Source organism: Cololabis saira, chromosome 4 (assembly GCF_033807715.1).
Source record: "Cololabis saira isolate AMF1-May2022 chromosome 4, fColSai1.1, whole genome shotgun sequence".
In the NCBI taxonomy this organism is placed as follows: domain Eukaryota; kingdom Metazoa; phylum Chordata; class Actinopteri; order Beloniformes; family Belonidae; genus Cololabis; species Cololabis saira.
The window spans coordinates 48,330,559-48,348,455 of record NC_084590.1 but is presented as its reverse complement, the minus strand read 5'-3'; the positions used below and the strand labels follow the sequence as shown (position 1 = coordinate 48,348,455).

General features: G+C 46.9%; 1 protein-coding gene across 2 annotated transcripts in view; it reads right to left on the bottom strand.

The window, feature by feature from the left end:
• Window positions 1-17,897, bottom strand: part of LOC133442073 (gastrula zinc finger protein XlCGF26.1-like) — a 55,792-nt gene that overhangs the window by 29,110 nt on the left and 8,785 nt on the right. Inside the window, exons 2-4 of one of the 2 annotated variants that reach the window (XM_061719984.1) lie at window positions 17,714-17,764; window positions 15,301-15,346; window positions 9,823-9,895 (exon numbers count right to left, since the gene is read on the bottom strand). In XM_061719984.1, the coding sequence (XP_061575968.1) occupies window positions 9,823-9,895; window positions 15,301-15,346; window positions 17,714-17,764 (170 nt within the window). Of the gene's footprint in view, window positions 1-8,669; window positions 9,896-15,300; window positions 15,347-17,713; window positions 17,765-17,897 lie in introns of those variants that run through there. The other variant, XM_061719983.1, reaches the window with a different exon arrangement.

Below are 17,897 nucleotides of genomic sequence, written 5' to 3'. Positions count from 1 at the left end.
TAAGATGGTAAAAACCTATTTTCGTAATATTCTTTATGTGTGGAATAAAAGTGAGCTCAGAGTCAAAAATAACACCCAGGTTCTTTACACATTTCGAAGGTTTAAAATCTTGTAGATTTGGTAAAAGTTTCTCTCTCTGGCCTTCAGGACCAATAACTAAAACCTCTGTTTTGTCCTGGTTGAGCTGTAGGAAATTATCTGCCATCCATGACTTAATATCTAAAATACAGTTAAAAAGGGCATCAAGTGGCCCAGTGTCATCAGGAGACACGGCGATGTACAGCTGTGTGTCGTCACCGTAGCTGTGGAAGCTGATGCCGTGTCTCCTGATGACGTCCCCCAAGGGAAGCATGTAAAGGTTAAAAAGAAGCGGACCTAAAATTGTAGTTGAGTAGCTCAGCTATTACCTGAGTAGCTCAGCTATTACCTGAGTAGCTCAGCTATTACCTGAGTAACTGGTGGAGCATCAGACTTTTAATCTGAGGGTTCAAATCCCTGTTCTGGTGGATTAACTGATAACCACAATTTCTGACTTTTAAGAAACAACCCAGTCTTTTCAATGTTCATCTCATAGTATAAGTATAGTATAATTAGTATTGAGATGAACTTTTGTTATTGACCAAATACTTATTTCCACTATAATTTGCAAATATATTCTTTAAAAATCAGACATTGTGATTTTCATTTTTTTGTCATTCTGTCTCTGTGATGAAAATTACAGGTCTCTTTTATCTTTTTAAGTGGGAGAATTTGCACAACTGGGGCCTCATTTACAAAGAGTGCGTGGATTTCAACGTTGGTCCGTGTGTGGAATTCTTGCGTACGCAAAAAAAAAATTCAGATGTTGAAAACTGTGCATTCGCCCAAATCCACGCACGTTTCTCTGAACATCACAATCAACGTGGAGTCGAGGGCACATGCAGTTCTGAGAAGAGTTGTGGGTTTATTATGTTCGTAAAGTTTAATGTTAATATTTAGCGTTAGTGCATCATTACACTCTTTTTTTTTCTTGTTTGTAATTTAAGAACCGACACCAGAACTTAAGTTGGTGGGAATAAACACAGCTCCTTGTTCCATTTTACTGTCACGCGTATGAAATACTAACGCAGTGGTTCCCAACCTTTTCCAACTCAGGGACCACTTTTATGTCTCAAAAATGTTGGCGGCACCTCCGAACTTTTTAATTCCCCCTGTTGCTAGCCAGCTATCCATCTTTATACTCCAGTTTCAGGTATCAGCATCAGACGTAAATAAGTCAAGTGTAATGCAGTCCCGCTGCAAAGTGGTCCGACCGATAACAACAAAAGTTCCTATCGCTCATTTGCTTGTCACATGTCCAATACTTGAAGGAAAACAAAACAAAATAATGAAAATAATATTTAAACATTTTTAATATCATTTTAAACATAACTGAGTTTTAACATTTAAAACATTATTCTGTATATTTTTATATAATTATGCCAGGTCCAGGTCCAAGATGAGAGACCGGTCCAGGTCCAGGTCCAGGGGCCTCATGTACTAAGAGTGCGTGGATTTCAACTTGAATCCGTGCGTGGAATTAAAAAGAACGCAAAAATTCATATGTACAAAACTGTGCGTACGCCCAAATCCACGCAGGTTTCTCTGTACATCCCAATCAGCGTGGATTTGAGCGCGCATGCGCGGGAGCACAACACTCCGCCCTGTCTCCTCCCTCAAATATATGTTTGAATATGATAATGAAGATAATTATCCATTAAAAACCGCTCATCCTAACAAGAAATGTGCAAAAACAGGTAAAACATATATAAAAAAAAATAATCGGCTCTGAGCTGGAATAAATCATTCATTTTGGAGCATTTCTTCCGATTTCAGCTGGTGTCGGACTCCAGTCCTCGAGGGCCGGTGTCCCTGCAGGTTTTAGATGTTTCCCTGCTTCATTGCACCATGATACAAGTGACTGTGTCATCAACAGAACTATCCAGACTTTGATGACAAGTTGGTGACGATGATTAATTAGAATCAGGTGTGTTAAAGCAGGGAAACATCTAAAACATGCAGGACACCGGCCCTTCTGGGATTCAGTTTGACACCTACATTATGGTGTTCTTTGCTTTGCGTTGCGTTCGGTGAAGAGTTGTGGTTTTATTATGATCGTACGGGTTTGTTAATGTTTATGGGCAGCGTTAGTGCATCATTACACTCTGCTTTTTCTTGTTTGTAATTTAAGAACCGACACCAAAATTTTTGGTGGATGAAAAACGACTCCTCGTTCCACTTTATTGTCATGCTGACGCATTAAGACCAATGTACACGTTTATTGAGTCCTACACATTGTGGATGTCCGCGATCACCACTCTCATAAGCATAACAATGTGAACAACATGGATTTATATTTAAAACATGAAGCATCACGATCTGATTCCTCCGCTGCAGAAATAAAGACAATTTGTGCCGACGGGATTATCGAGGTGCAAACGTGAGAAATAACAACTTTAAAGAACCGGTTTTTGCTGCAAAATTAATTTTAATGTATTTCTGTCCAGACACAGTTATCGGATGTTTAGGATCTGGCTTTTATCTCCAGTAGTCCTCCCACCTATGGTCGTCATGACGACAGAGATGTCCGACCTGTCAGCAGCTCCAGCTGAAGCATCATGTTGGTCTGAACCGGAGCAGCTGGTCCAGTTCAGGGCAGAGATCCAGAAGGATCCTCTTGGTACCTGAACCAGCTGATGGTCCAGTCTTAGGGTGCGTCCCAATACTCCCCCTCGCCCTCCTTTTCTTCACTAACCCTAACTTTTGCGCGTTCCCGTGAAGGTAGTGGTGTCCCAATTCCTCTTTTCACCTAGGGGGAGGGGGCATAACGAGGGCTAGGGGCTGAGAATAGCCCCTTCAAATCGAGGGATTTCAGATGCTGACTTGGCGAGCGAGGGGGTATGAAAAAAAGAGGCTCTGCGTCGATTTGACTCGCCGACCGAAGGCAAACAGGCAGACTCGTCTCAGAGAAATAGAGAGAAATAATCCTGTGACTCATCAGATTTGTTTTGGATGTTTCTGATATAGTAGTCTTCAGAAACCACAAAGTAATCCAGCTGTTATCTCGGTAATTTACACACTTTCAGATAAAGTTGCGGAAGATCACGCCAGAATAAAGGGATTTATGGTTCCGCGTTACACCAACGCAGAGCCTACGGCGAGGGGTCTGCGTCGATGTACGCGGCGACGCGCGCCGTACGCCGTAGGCTCTGCGTCGATTTAACGCGGACCCAAGCTCCGGAGCCGGCAGGCAGAAATCTCTAAATTTCGGAGCAAATTTCTTAACAGGCGTAGCTACAACTGTTAGATTTCATCTATTAAACCAACATCTTCCTAAATGATTTATTTCAGCCGGCTTAATTCTCAACAGAGCTGCGCCCCGGGAGAGAGTGTCTCTCCCGGGGCTGACGGAGCAGCCTGACCCGGCGGACACGTCTCTTCTCGGGCTGTGAGCTGAGGCTGCTCCCCGGGGGCGGCGGCTCTTCTCATCTCCGAAAACATCGGGTCAAATTTCTTAACAGGCGTTATTTGGATAAACTGAGCCCAGGTTGGGGATCTTAAGGTTACCATTATACCTGTAAAAATATTAAAACTTAATAAAGTGCCATATTAACAGCGCTACAGCTGAAATTAAAACAGCTTTTGGCTCTCAGCTTCCTGATCAGGTTAGGGATGGAAACGAGGGGTAGGGGGAGAAATGGGACAGGCACCCGGGCCAAGTGCCCTAGATCTCAAGTGCCCTAAAATCTCCCCCTTCTTTTTTAGGGCTTAGGGAAGAAAAGAAGTGCGAGTGGAGAAAAGAAGGGCGAGTGAAGGAGAATTGGGATTGGGCCTAAGTCCTGGACCAGCAGGTCCAGACTAAACCAGCTGATGGTTCAGTCTTAGTCCTGGACCAGCAGATCAGTCTGGTCCCTGAGGACTCGCTCCTGATCCTGCCATCAGCTGGTTCCTCTAACGGAGCCAAAGCTCCATCAGGATTTGCAGGTTCCATCGTTGAGCTCCTTTAGTTGTTTGTTCAGATCATGTGGTTGATTGTGACATTGTTGCAGTTCCACTCTTGTGTAACTTATCTGGTGATGTCGGGACTGTCATGTCCTTCACGTGGTCGTAAACTTATTGTTGACGTTACGTTTCCTCATATTCTGCACTTCACTGCATCACCAGTGAGTGTCGCCAACGGACAGAACCTCAGAAAAGTGCGTACAAAAGCCTTAATGTGTGAGTGAAGTACCGCAGCTTTCTACGTTCACGTCATTCTTTGTACATACGACCGTGAGCGTTGAAAGTGGCGCACGCACTCTTAGTACATAAGGCCCCAGGTCCAGGAGGAGAGACCGGTCTAACACTTCCTATAGTCCTGCAGCCGACTCCATATCAGACTCTGAAAGTTGCCTAAACATTCAATGAAAACTTTATTCATATATTGCTGAATCACATCAGTTTGTACCAACCAACCTTTCTGTGACATCTTAGTTTTATTTTAAAAGTCGACTTTACAGAACCGGTTTTTGCTGCAAAATGTATTTTAATGTTTTTTTCTGTCCAGACACAGTTATTGATGTTTTAGGATCTGGATTTAATCTCCAGTAGTCGTCCCATACGGTCGTCATGGTGACAGAGATGTCCGACCTGTAGCAGCTCCAGCTGATGGTCCAGTCTTAGTCCTGGACCAGCAGATCCAGACTAAACCAGCTGATGGTCCAGTCTTAGTCCTGGACCAGCAGGTCCAGACTAAACCAGTTGATGGTCCAGTCTTAGTCCTGGACCAGCAGATCCAGACTAAACCAGCTGATGGTCCAGTCTTAGTCCTCGACCAGCAGATCCAGACTAAACCAGCTGATGGTCCAGTCTTAGTCCTGGACCAGCAGGTCTACGTGGTCCCTGAAGCAGGTTCCTCTAACACAGGGATCATCAACCCGCGGCTCTAGCGCCGCCCTAGTGGCTCCTGGAGCTTTTTCAAAAATGTTTAAGCTTTTTTTTCCTTTTTTTTTTTTTCCTTTTTTTTTCTTTTTCCTTTTTAATCTCGACATTTTAACTTTTTTCTCGAAATTTCGACTTTTTTCTCGACATTTCCACTTTTTTCTCAACATTTCCACTTTTTTCTCGACTTTCCACTTTTTTCTAGAGATTGTACTTCAACATTAATCTCGACATTTTGACTTTTTTCTCGACATTTCGCCTTTCGCCATTTGCCTTCATTCTAAGGCTTATACAAGACTTTTCACTTTTTGCGGCTCCAGGCATATGTGTTTTTGGTCCAATCTGGCTCTTTCAACATTTTTGGTTGCCGACCCCTGCTCTAACAGAACCAATGCTGACATTGTGATTGAAGGGTCACATCTTTGAGCTCCGACCTTTAGATGTTCATGTGGTTGATTGTGAGATTGTTGCAGCTCCAGGTCCAGGTCCAGGTCCAGGTCCTGGTCCAGGTCCAGGTCCAGGACTGTCGTGTCCTTCACATGGTCCTGAACTTATTGTTGACGTCGTTTCCTCATATTCTGCACTTCCCTGCATCACCAGTGAGTGTCGCCAACGGACCAAACCTCAGAAAAGTGCGTCCACCAGCCTTAATGTGTCAGTGAAAGACCGAAACTTTCTACGTTCAAATAACTTTTTGAACATCTGACGGGGGGTTTTTTTTGCTATTGATGAATTTTACTAAATATCCATACAGACTGTTAACACTGTTATTATCTTTTTAATAAATATGATATGAAAAATGATATACCGTATTGGCCCGAATATAAGACGGTGTTTTTTGTATTGAAATAAGACTGAAAAAGTGGGCGTCGTCTTACATTCGGGGTCTAAACGTTATACCCATTCACAACACAAGATGGAGCCAGATATCTTTAAAGCGAATGCTGAACTAAACTCCCCAGGACAAAACTCCTGTCATGAAGAAGAAAAATAAAAAAATAGCGCTAAGAAAGAAAAGAGAAGAAAATAAGAGAAGACATAACAGAAGATGGAGAAATGAGAAAAGTGTGTGGAAGATCGGCAGGTGAACCGGCAGCTGAGGAGAAGTTAAGATGCATACTTCAAGATAATGATTTGAATGAGGCAAAATAAGAGGCTTTTCTCTCGAATATATTGTTATAATCATTTGTTTCAGATGTACTATAATTATTTTCTGTATGAAAATTGAATTTGGTGTTCAAAAAGTCTTTTTTCAAACTTGAGTCTTGAAAAAGAGGGTCGTCTTATAATCAGGGTCGTCTTATATTCAGGCCAATACGGTATTCCTGTACGATTAAGTTTTTTGACAAATCGTCCTCAAACCTGTTAGGCTTGACAAGTACAATCCAAAAAATTAATTGTGCCAAGTTTGGTGTTAATGGAGACTTCAGGTAAAAGGGTACTGAAATGTATTAAATGTACAGAAATGGCCAAAAACAGTGGATTTAACATCAAAATATCAAGAAATGTTAAAAGGGGCAAATTTAGCAAAGCATTCAAGGAATTGATCCTGAAACTTCAGCTCTCAAGGACAAATGGTTGATTACATATACAGGAGTTAGTCAGTGGGAGGAACATCTTCTTAGCTCACATCAGGAATACACAGTGACTGCTGGGTATTTCCTTCTTGGAGACTCTACTTATCCTTTGCAGGACTGGCTCTTGAAACCATTCCATGACCCTGGACGACTGACAGCAGAACAGTCTTTAAGCACAAAGTCAACCGAGCACCAGTGGTCGTGTCACGGCTCAAAAGACAGAAAACCCAAATGCACAACATCGAACGGAGTATCAAAGTCCCAGGCCGACACACGGCCAAAGTTCCAGGGGCCGTCCTCGGGGCCGGGCCGACCGCCGGTGCTGAAAGGGGGTTCTGGGACCACCGCGGGAGCCAGAACAGGGGGCGATGCATCCAGGACCACCGCTGGAGCCGGAACAGAGGGCGATGCGTCCAGGACCACCGCTAGAGCCGGAACAGGGGGCGATGCGTCCAGGACCACCGCCGGAGCCGGAACAGGGGGCGATGCGTCCAGGACCACCGCCGGAGCAGGAACAGGGAGGCGATGCGTCCAGGACCACCGCTAGAGCCGGAACGGGGGGCGATGCGTCCAGGACCACCGCTGGAGCCGGAACGGGGGGCGATGCGTCCAGGACCACCGCTGGAGCAGGAACAGGGGGCAATGCATCCAGGACCACCGCTGGAGCCAGAACAGGGGGCGATGCGTCCAGGACCACCGCCGGAGCAGGGAGGCGATGCGTCCAGGACCACCGCTAGAGCCGGAACAGGGGGCGATGCATCCAGGACCACCGCTGGAGCCGGAACAGGGGGCGATGCATCCAGGACCACCGCTAGAGCCGGAACAGGGGGCGATGCGTCCAGGACCACCGCCGGATCAGGAACAAGGGGCGATGTGTCCAGGACCACCGCCGGAACAGGAACAGGCTGGGACTGCCGCCGCCGTCTTTTCTCCTGAAGCTGGAGACTCCTGGGCCCATTTCGAGCCAGGTGTGTTCCCGAGAAAGGGGGAAGAGACTGGGGTGGGTCCGGGACCACCTCGGGAACAGCAACAGGCTGGGGCTGGCGGCATGTCCCTGTCCCCTTCAACATACGGTGGTAGGACGCCACTTGGTCACCGTAAAAGAGCTCCCACAGATCCACGTTCTTTCCTTGTGGGTCCATGCTGGCTGGGTTCATACTTTTGGCCAGATTGTACTGTCACGGCTCAAAAGACAGAGAACCCAAATGAACAACATCAAACGGAGTATCAGAGTCCAAGAGGCTTTAATCAGGTCAGAGGTAGGCAGGAGTCAAAAACCGGGAAGACAGGCAGATCAGGCAGACAAATCCAAAGGGGCAGGCAAAAATCCAAAAACCGGGAATCAGGCAAAGTCACAGGCAGGCAGGCAGAAACAGACAGAATCAGGAATGCTGGAAAGCTAGGCATGAACGCTAGACAATCTGGCAACTGGCATGTGGAAATGGGCCGGTATATAAAGGGGAACTGATGATCATGGGAACCAGGTGTGCAGATGGGCGGGGAAGCACAGGTGAGGGGAAAGAGAAGATGTCTGGCTGATGAGGGTGGCAGGATCTGGAACGACAGGAGAGTGATCATGGAAAAAACCTATTCCCAACTGGGAAACCATGACAGGTTGTAGAAGATGAATTCAGCAGGTTTCCTTCTGTGATGTCCGACTGGTGAAATGAATGGTGATGACTTCCTGTCCACTACATAATCTGTGTGAAAGTCATGGAAAGACGTATGAAACATCATAGGATGAACCCGCAGCAGCAACACTTCAGCCAGTGGTGGCTGTGGCTCGGGGTGGAGAGGAGGAAGAGATGTTAGAGATGTGCTAATGCAGTATTTGTGGAATAGTTAATGCTATAATTAGATTACATTCTGTATCTCAGTATGGTATTACAATAAATGTGTGCTTTTTGCAGATATATGGATTTTCTCCATCCATCCATCTTCATCCACTTGATGTGGGACTGGTTAGCGGGGGCAGCAGTCTGAGCGGAGATGTCCAGACTTCCCTCACCCCACACATTTCCTCCAGCTCTTCTGGAGGGATCCAGAGACGTTCCCAGGTCAGCCAAAAGACATTCCCTCTGGTGTGTCCTGGCTCTTCTCCTGGTGGGACATGCCAGGAACACCTTCCCAAGAGGTCTCCAGGGGGCATCATACGTTAGTCTTTCAAGTTTTTGTATGACCTTGTCTGATTATTTAGCTTTTTTTGCTGTGCTGAGGTGTTTTTTGCAATTCCACACTTCATACTGATCACATCTTTAAAGTTTATCACTCGTGTGAGTACATTGGTGCTTCTTTAGCTGACTTGATGTGGTAAAAGCTGCTCCACACTGATCACATCTGAATGGTTTATCTCCAGTGTGAATACGTTGGTGAGTCATTAGATTACCTGATGTGGTAAAAGCTGCTCCACACTGATCACATCTGAACGGTTTATCTCCAGTGTGAATACGTTGGTGAGTCCTTAGATGGATTTGTTGGGTAAAAGCTGCTCCACACTGATCACAAGTGAACGGTTTATCTCCAGTGTGAATACGTTGGTGAGTCCTTAGATGGTTTTGTTGGGTAAAAGCTGCTCCACACTGATCACACCTAAACGGTTTATCTCCAGTGTGAACACGTTGGTGAGTCCTTAGACTACCTCGTTGGGTAAAAGCTGCTCCACACTGATCACACCTAAACGGTTTATCTCCAGTGTGAATACGTTGGTGAGTCCTTAGACTACCTTGTTGGGTAAAAGCTGCTCCACACTGTTCACATCTGAACGGTTTATCTCCGGTGTGAATACGTTGGTGAGTCTTTAGCGTTCCTGACTCAGTAAAAGCTGCTCCACACTGATCACAAGTGAACGGTTTTTCTCCAGTGTGAATACGTTGGTGAGTCCTTAGATCACTTGATGTGGTAAAAGCTGCTCCACACTGATCACAAGTGAACGGTTTATATCCAGTGTGAATACGTTGGTGAATCTTTAGATGATATTTTCTGGTAAAAGCTGCTCCACACTGATCACAAGTGAACGGTCTATCTCCAGTGTGAATACGTTGGTGAGTCCTTAGATCACTTGATGTGGTAAAAGCTGCTCCACACTGATCACAAGTGAACGGTTTATATCCAGTGTGAATACGTTGGTGAATCTTTAGATGATATTTTCTGGTAAAAGCTGCTCCACACTGATCACAAGTGAACGGTCTATCTCCAGTGTGAATACGTTGGTGAATCTTTAGATGATATTTTCTGGTAAAAGCTGCTCCACACTGATCACAAGTGAACGGTTTATCTCCAGTGTGAATCATCTTATGTTTTCTCAGACCTGATGAAGTGGTGAGGACTTTCTTGCAGTGATCACAACGATAACTTGTGGGTCTCTCTTTGCCTTTATGTTTCTGTAAGGACAGAGAATAAGAAGAATTAAATCATCTTGTTGGCCGACTCACAAAAGCTTTTCAGTTTCTATAAAGTGCTGTCTGTCTCAGTGCTGTTATTGACAGCCAGAAACCTTCAGATGAAACATCTCAGTACGTCAAATCAAAAGTGTAAATGGTTAAAGCTACTAACACGAAAACCATCAAAATAGTTCATTAATAGGGATGGGTATTGATAAGATCTTCCAACCATTTTTCATTGTGCTTAACGATTCGGTTTTTATCAATTCCCTTATCAATTCTCATTTGGGAAAAAAGAGTAAAGAAAGAAAAAATTCCTACAAATACAATAGGGCCTTCGCACTGTAAGTGCTCGGGCCCTAAAAATGTCATACATTCTGGATTCATCGAGCTTCTCTCAGATCCCGGGGGAGGCGGGGGACATCGAGTCCGAGTGGACCAAGTTTGGGCGGTCCTGGAGGCAAAAACCCGGGTCTGGGAGGAGTTCGGTGAGAGCATGGAGGAAGACTTTCGGTCGGCCTCGAGGAAATTCTGGAGGACCATTCGGCGCCTCAGAAGGGGGAAGCAGTAAGACTGCAAGCTGGATGCGATTCTTGAACAGAATCGCAGGCTAGCGGCGGTCTTTGAGCTCATTGGCAAGATGGATCTTGGAGAAGTTGGAAGCTCGGCTTGGCGGGAATTGATCACAATTCGTCTGTTTGGAGTCGCCATTGAGGAACCACAGACTTAAGGCAGACGGAAAAGGCAAGGCAAATTTATTTACTGGAGTCTGCCCGTTTCTTTTCAATATAATTGTTGATTCTATAATCTGGCCTTGACAGGGCAGCTTGGCAGGCCGCTCCAGTCACAATCTCCCTGGTGGAATGAAAACAAGGGACTTTGCCCCCACTAGCCCTCCCCTCTCCCAGGAACATCTGTGGACCTGTTTCAGAACTGTACCGGGTCTTTGGACCTGGATCAGAACTGTACCGGGTCTGTGGACCTGGATCAGAACTGTACCGAGTCTGTGGACCTGGATCAGAACTGTACCGGGTCTGTGGACCTGGATCAGAACTGTACCGGGTCTGTGGACTTGGATCAGAACTGTACCGGGTCTGTGGACCTGGATCAGAACTGTACCGGGCCGTCTGATAACATCAAGGACATTGGCTGAGAGCAGCACTGGGGCGAAGTTTCACAGACTTACCGCTCACACACACTTGCTGATAACCACACCTCCCTCCAAAGTCAACGCCTTCCTCGGCTCCCCCTCTTATCAGTCCTGGTCAATTCAGCACACCTGATTCTAGTTAAAATACTACAACCTCATTAGCTTGTCTGATTAACATCTAAAACATGCTGGATAGGGGCTCTCAAGGACCAGGATTCGGCACCCCTGATATATATCAACTTTTAACCTTTTATAGGACGTGATTAGTTCATGAGTTTTAGGATGCGCCACCATCTGTCATGCCGCACTCCTGAAGCAACCTCTCTCGGAAGAGCCACTGCCTTTAATAGGCACAATGTGGGGGAGTTCTTCGATAACCTCACTTCAGTGATGGACAGGTAACATTATGATTGATAGACAAGGCCTACCACATAAACTGACTAAATCTGCAACCTCAAACTGCTTTAAGCTTCTTTGATTAACAGCACTAATTTTGAATGTTATTTCAGGTACAGTTTCCCCCCACATATGATCTATAACATGGATGAAACTGGTGTTACAACAGTGCAGACACCGAAGCAAATTGTAACAGAAATGGGGAAGAAGCAAGTGGGTTCTGTAACATCTGCTGAAAGAGGGGAGCTTGTCACTGTGGCCTGTGCAGTAAATGCCACTGGAAATGCAGCCCCACCCATGTTCATCTTTCCCCGTGTCCGTTTCAAGGACCACTTAATCAGGGGATCACCAGCAGGATCCATAGGTCAGGCAACAAAATCTGGATGGATGAATGAAGAAGCCTTTGTCATCTTTCTGGAACACTTCATACGTCACACAAACTGCTCTATTGATCACCCTGCTGATTCTTGATAATCATGAATCTCACATTTAACTGAAGGCTGTGAAAATTGTGAGTAGAAACCTTGGTGTTGTTTTCGATCAGGATTTGTCGTTTAAACCATATGTCAATCAGGTTTGTAAAACAGCATTTTTCCATCTCCGTAATATTGCAAAGATTAGGAAAATCCTCTCGCAGAGTGATGCAGAAAAACTAGTTCATGCGTTTGTATCTTCTAGACTAGATTACTGTAATGTGTTATTAGCAGGATGTCCAAGTAATTTGCTGAATAGGCTCCAGCTGATGCAAAATGCAGCAGCACGAGTACTGACAGGAATCAGCAGGAGGCACCACGTCTCTCCAGTGTTAGGGTCGCTCCATTGGTTACCCGTAAAATTCAGAATACAATTAAAAATTGTATTACTTGCGTATAAATCCCAAAACGGCTTAGCTCCGCATTATTTGCAAGACCTGATAGTGCATTATGTTCCTGGCAGAGCTCTCCGTTCTCAGGGTGCAGGTTTACTCGTAGTTCCTAGAGTATCTAAATGTCGATTTGGAGGGCGGGCGTTCTGCTATCAGGCACCATTACTATGGAACCAACTTCCAATCTGGGTTAAGGAGGCTGACACCACCTCCACCTTTAAAACTAAACTTAAAACATTTCTGTTTAGTAAAGCCTATAGTTAGTGTTTAGTAAACCTCTAGCTGGTGTTGCTAAATCTCTAGGTAGTGTAAACTCTAGTGTGTTAAGAGTCGCTCCTGTAGTTTCTTGTGCTGCCCCCCCCCTTTCTCTTCTCTTTTTTCTTGGTCCAGCATCCTCTGCCGGTGGCGAAGAGCATCTCTGAATGCAAAACACCGGATCCTGCAGTGTGGGAGTCAGAGGGGCAGGGTAACGGCCCCTTTTGGGAGGGGGGGGAAGGTTCGTCCCTCAAGACTCCTCTCCCTGGCCCTGCCCCTTTTCAACCTTTCCCCGACCCTGCACCCCAACCTGGGACTTGCTGATTGGGCCGGAGCTTCGGGAGCTGCATGCTGGCCTGCGGTCCCAACCCCTGGTCATCCCGTTGCTGCTTCCACCTGCCTGCTGTGCTGTTGCCGTTCCTGACCCACCAGTCTGGCCTTCGGCAGGAGGGTCCCCCCTTATGAGCCTGGTCCTGCTCAAGGTTTCTTCCCTCCTAAAGGGGAGTTTTTCCTTGCCACTGTTTGGCTTAAGGTTTTTCTCCCACTAGGGGAGTTTTTACCTGCCATTGTTTATGTAATAATTGCTCGGGGGTCATGTTCTGGGTATGGGTCTCTGGAAAGCGTCTAGAGACAACTTTTGTTGCATTAGACGCTATATAAATGAAATTGAATTGAATTGAAAACTGCAAAGGAAAATGGTGTTGTCATGCTCACTCTGCCACCTCACACCTCCCATCGCTTGCAACCCTTAGACAAAACAGTCTATGGACCACTGAAGACCTACTACAATAGAGCCATGGATGGTTGGATTCGTACAAACCCTGGTAAAACCGCAACAATGTATGACATTCCAGGACTTGTGAAGGAAGCATTCATGTCAGCAATGACACCGAGGAACATCATCTCAGGATTTAAAACAACAGGCATATTCCCTTTTAACAGGGATACCTTTCCAGATGAAGATTATGCCCCATCCATGGTCACAGACAGGCCAAATCCCGAGGAGCCAGCAAACAGAGCTGACCTGCCTGTAAAATCAACTCATGCCGTGAGTCCTGATTGCTCAGCAGTTCCAGACCTAGAGATGCCACCTGCTACTTTATCTGAACCATTGAACAGAATCATCAGTCCTGAACACTCGTCCACAAGTGATGCTACTGGTTCTCCTGCCCATTTGGGGTATGTGTCCCCAGAAGACTTACTTCCCTTCCCTAAAGGCACACCAACTAAACCTAGAATAAAAAAGGAAGAAAGTGAAAACTAAAATCTTGACCGACACTCCAGAAACCCTGGAGCTGGAGAAGGCACACAATGACAGAGCAAATAAAAAGACTGAAAAGCAGAAGAAAAAGACTCTGAAAGGGTCGAAACAAATCAGAACCAAGAAAAAAACAGTTTTCTACAGTCGCTCAGATGATGATAGTGACAAGAATATGTCTGCTGGTGACTTCGTCATTGTGAACTTTGCAGGTAAAAAAAAAATCCTATAATTACATTGGAATGGTGGAGAACGTTGAGGGCACTGACATCAGTGCAAAGTTTCTGAGGCGAATTTAATTTGTATAATAGTACAACATACAGTACATATTTTGTATTACTCTTATTTCTCTTTTCTTTTTTTTTTGACTGCTATATTATGCTGAAGAGGCTCCGAGGCGTGAGCAATATTTTTGTTTTCCTCGTGAGATTATTTTTTTCCTCTGCAGCTACAAATAGAGTTAATATCTTTTCCTCAACAAACTAGTTTTTACTGCTGGGCGGTATGACCAAAAATTTATATCACGGTATTTTTCAAAATTATATCGGTTTCACGGTATATCACTTTTTTTTTTTTTTCATGCACAACTGGGTGTTAACCACATTTTCTAATGATTTGGAAAGGAATTGCTGCAGTAAATTGGCTTAGAATGGCATATTTTACTGTCATGAGGAGGAAATATTGTAGAAAAACATTAATGTCCACGCTAGTATAAATACAGGTTTGCATGGCCTCACCAAATGATGCCGTTTACAATGAGGTGACAGCACTTATGATTCTAATGTAGGGCTGAACGATTTTTGATTTAGATTTTCACTTAAAATAAGTAGAAAAATCTGCCAGTGGAACAAGATTTTTTTGCTTGTAATAAGAAGATAAATCTTGTCCCTCTGGCAGATTTTTCTACTTATTTCAAGTGAAAATGTACTTGAAACAGGTGAAAATTGTCAAATAAGTTATTTTTCTGGTGATGACTCTAAATGTTGAAATAGCAGTAAAACCACATTCATTGATGAAATGACATAAGGGATGGAAAGGAGGGATGGCAGTTTTACAGGGGGGATGATTTGGACCGTTTTTATTTCAGGGGGGGATGATTTGGACCGTTTTTATTTTATATACAGACCTGAACACGGGTCCTCCCCCACCGAGGGGGGGAGCGGCCCAGACCTGAACACGGGTCGTCCCACCGAGGGGGGTGGCCCAGACCTGAACACGGGTCGTCCCCCACCGAGGGGGGCGGCCCAGACCTGAACACGGGTCCTCCCCCACCGAGGGGGGGCAGCTCAGACCTGAACACGGGTCATCCCACCGAGGGGGGGCGGCCCAGACCTGAACACGGGTCGTCCCACCGAGGGGGGGCAGCTCAGACCTGAACACGGGTCGTTCCACCGATGGGGGGGCGGCCCAGACCTGACGTAAACACGGGTCGTCCCACCGAGGGGGGGCCGGCCCAGACCTGAACACGGCGGTGGACTCACCGCTCCGGTCTCGTCCTTCAGGGTGGAGATGCGGCCGCTCAGGAGGCTGAAGACAAACGGACAAGGAGGAGTTAGACAGTTCGGATCCAGTTAGTAACAAATACACCCAAGATTAAATGTTTTAGTAATCCACTACAGCAGCAGAAGATAAAATGTTTTAATAATCCACTACAGCAGCAGAAGATAAAATGTTTTAATAATCCACTACAGCAGCAGGAAATAAAATGTTTTAATAATCCACTAGAGCAGCAGAAGATAAAATGTTTTAATAATCCACTACAGCAGCAGAAGATACGACTTTCACAGATCGGGGACAGAAACAACCACGTGCAAAAAGTGCAAAATAAAAATAAAAAGCATCAATTTATGTGGACGATGAATCGCTGCCGCACTGCGGAACTGAAGGAGTCCGGGTCTTCCTCACCGGTTGGGAGTGTCCGGGTCTGGTCCCCACCAGTTAGACGTGTCCGGGTCTTCCTCATCAGTTAGAAGTATCCGGGTCTTCCCCACCGGTTAGAAGTATCCGGGTCTTCCCCACCGGTTAGAAGTGTCCGAGTCTTCCCCACCGTTTAGAAGTGTCCGGGTCTTCCCCACCGGTTAGAAGTATCCGGGTCTTCCTCACCAGTTAGAAGTATCCGGGTCTTCCTCACCGATTGGAAGTATCCGGGTCTTCCTCACCGATTGGAAGTATCCGGGTGTTCCCCACCAGTTGGAAGTATCCGGGTCTTCCCCATCAGTTAGAAGTGTCCGGGTCTTCCTCACCGGTTGGGAGTGTCCTGGTCTTCCTCACCGGTTGGGAGTGTCCGGGTCTTCCTCACCAGTTGGAAATATCCGGGTCTTCCTCACCGGTTGGAAGTATCCGAGTCTTCTCCACCGGTTAGAAGTGTCCGGGTCTTCCTCACCAGTTAGAAGTATCCGGGTCTTCCTCACCAGCTGGAAGTGTCCGGGTCTTCCTCACCAGTTGGGAGTATCCGGGTCTTCCTCACCAGTTGGGAGTATCCGGGTCATCCTCAATGGTTGGGAGTATCCGGGTCATCCTCACCAGCTGGAAGTATCCGGGTCTTCCTCACCGGTTGGAAGTGTCCGGGTCTTCCTCACCGGTTGGAAGTGTCCGGGTCTTCCTCACCGGTTGGAAGTGTCCGGGTCTTCCTCACCAGTTAGAAGTATCCGGGTCTTCCTCACCGATTGGAAGTATCCGGGTCTTCCCCACCAGTTGGAAGTATCCGGGTCTTCCCCACCAGTTAGAAGTGTCCGGGTCTTCCCCACCGGTTAGAAGTGCCCGGGTCTTCCTCACCAGTTAGAAGTATCCGGGTCTTCCTCACCAGCTGGAAGTGTCCGGGTCTTCCTCACCAGTTGGGAGTATCCGGGTCTTCCTCACCAGTTGGGAGTATCCGGGTCATCCTCAATGGTTGGGAGTATCCGGGTCATCCTCACCAGCTGGAAGTATCCGGGTCTTCCTCACCGGTTGGAAGTGTCCGGGTCTTCCTCACCGGTTGGAAGTGTCCGGGTCTTCCTCACCGGTTGGAAGTGTCCGGGTCTTCCTCACCAGTTAGAAGTATCCGGGTCTTCCTCACCGATTGGAAGTATCCGGGTCTTCCCCACCAGTTGGAAGTATCCGGGTCTTCCCCACCAGTTAGAAGTGTCCGGGTCTTCCTCACCGGTTGGGAGTGTCCTGGTCTTCCTCACCGGTTGGGAGTGTCCGGGTCTTCCTCACCAGTTGGAAATATCCGGGTCTTCCTCACCAGTTGGAAGTATCCGGGTCTTCCCCACCGGTTAGAAGTGTCCGGGTCTTCCTCACCAGTTAGAAGTATCCGGGTCTTCCTCACCAGTTGGGAGTATCCGGGTCTTCCTCACCAGTTGGGAGTATCCGGGTCTTCCTCACCAGTTGGGAGTATCCGGGTCTTCCTCACCAGCTGGAAGTGTCCGGGTCTTCCTCACATGTTGGTAGTATCCGGGTCTTCCTCACCAGCTGGAAGTGTCCGGGTCTTCCTCACCAGTTGGGAGTATCCGGGTCTTCCTCACCAGTTGGGAGTATCCGGGTCTTCCTCAACGGTTGGGAGTATCCGGGTCATCCTCACCAGCTGGAAGTATCCGGGTCTTCCTCACCGGTTAGAAGTATCCGGGTCTTCCTCACCGGTTGGAAGTGTCCGGGTCTTCCTCACCGGCCAGGATGTTAGCGCCCCGTATCTCTGGACCAGGAGAACCCGGGTCGCCCCCCAGACGAGCTTCTTAACCCTCCTTAACGTCCATTTCCTTCCTCTGGGTCGACGTGAGGAACACCCGTGTTATTCTGGGTAGAAAGCCACGCCCCTTTCCCTGTGAGCATGCTCAGTAGCCGCAGAGACTCAGCTGGACTCAAGCCACGCCCCTTTCCCTGTGAGCATGCTCAGTAGCTGCAGAGAGCTGGACTCACCTGGAGAAGGAGTCTGGAACCCAGGTGAGCGTCTGGCGGGACGTGCTGAACCTGAAACACACGGACGGACAGGGTGAGTCCGGTCCCGGTCCGGTCCTCACCGGCTGGAAGTGTCCGGGTCTTCCCCGGACACTTCCCGGCTCACGGGTCATAGGAGATGACCCGTGAGCCGGCCGGGTCAGAA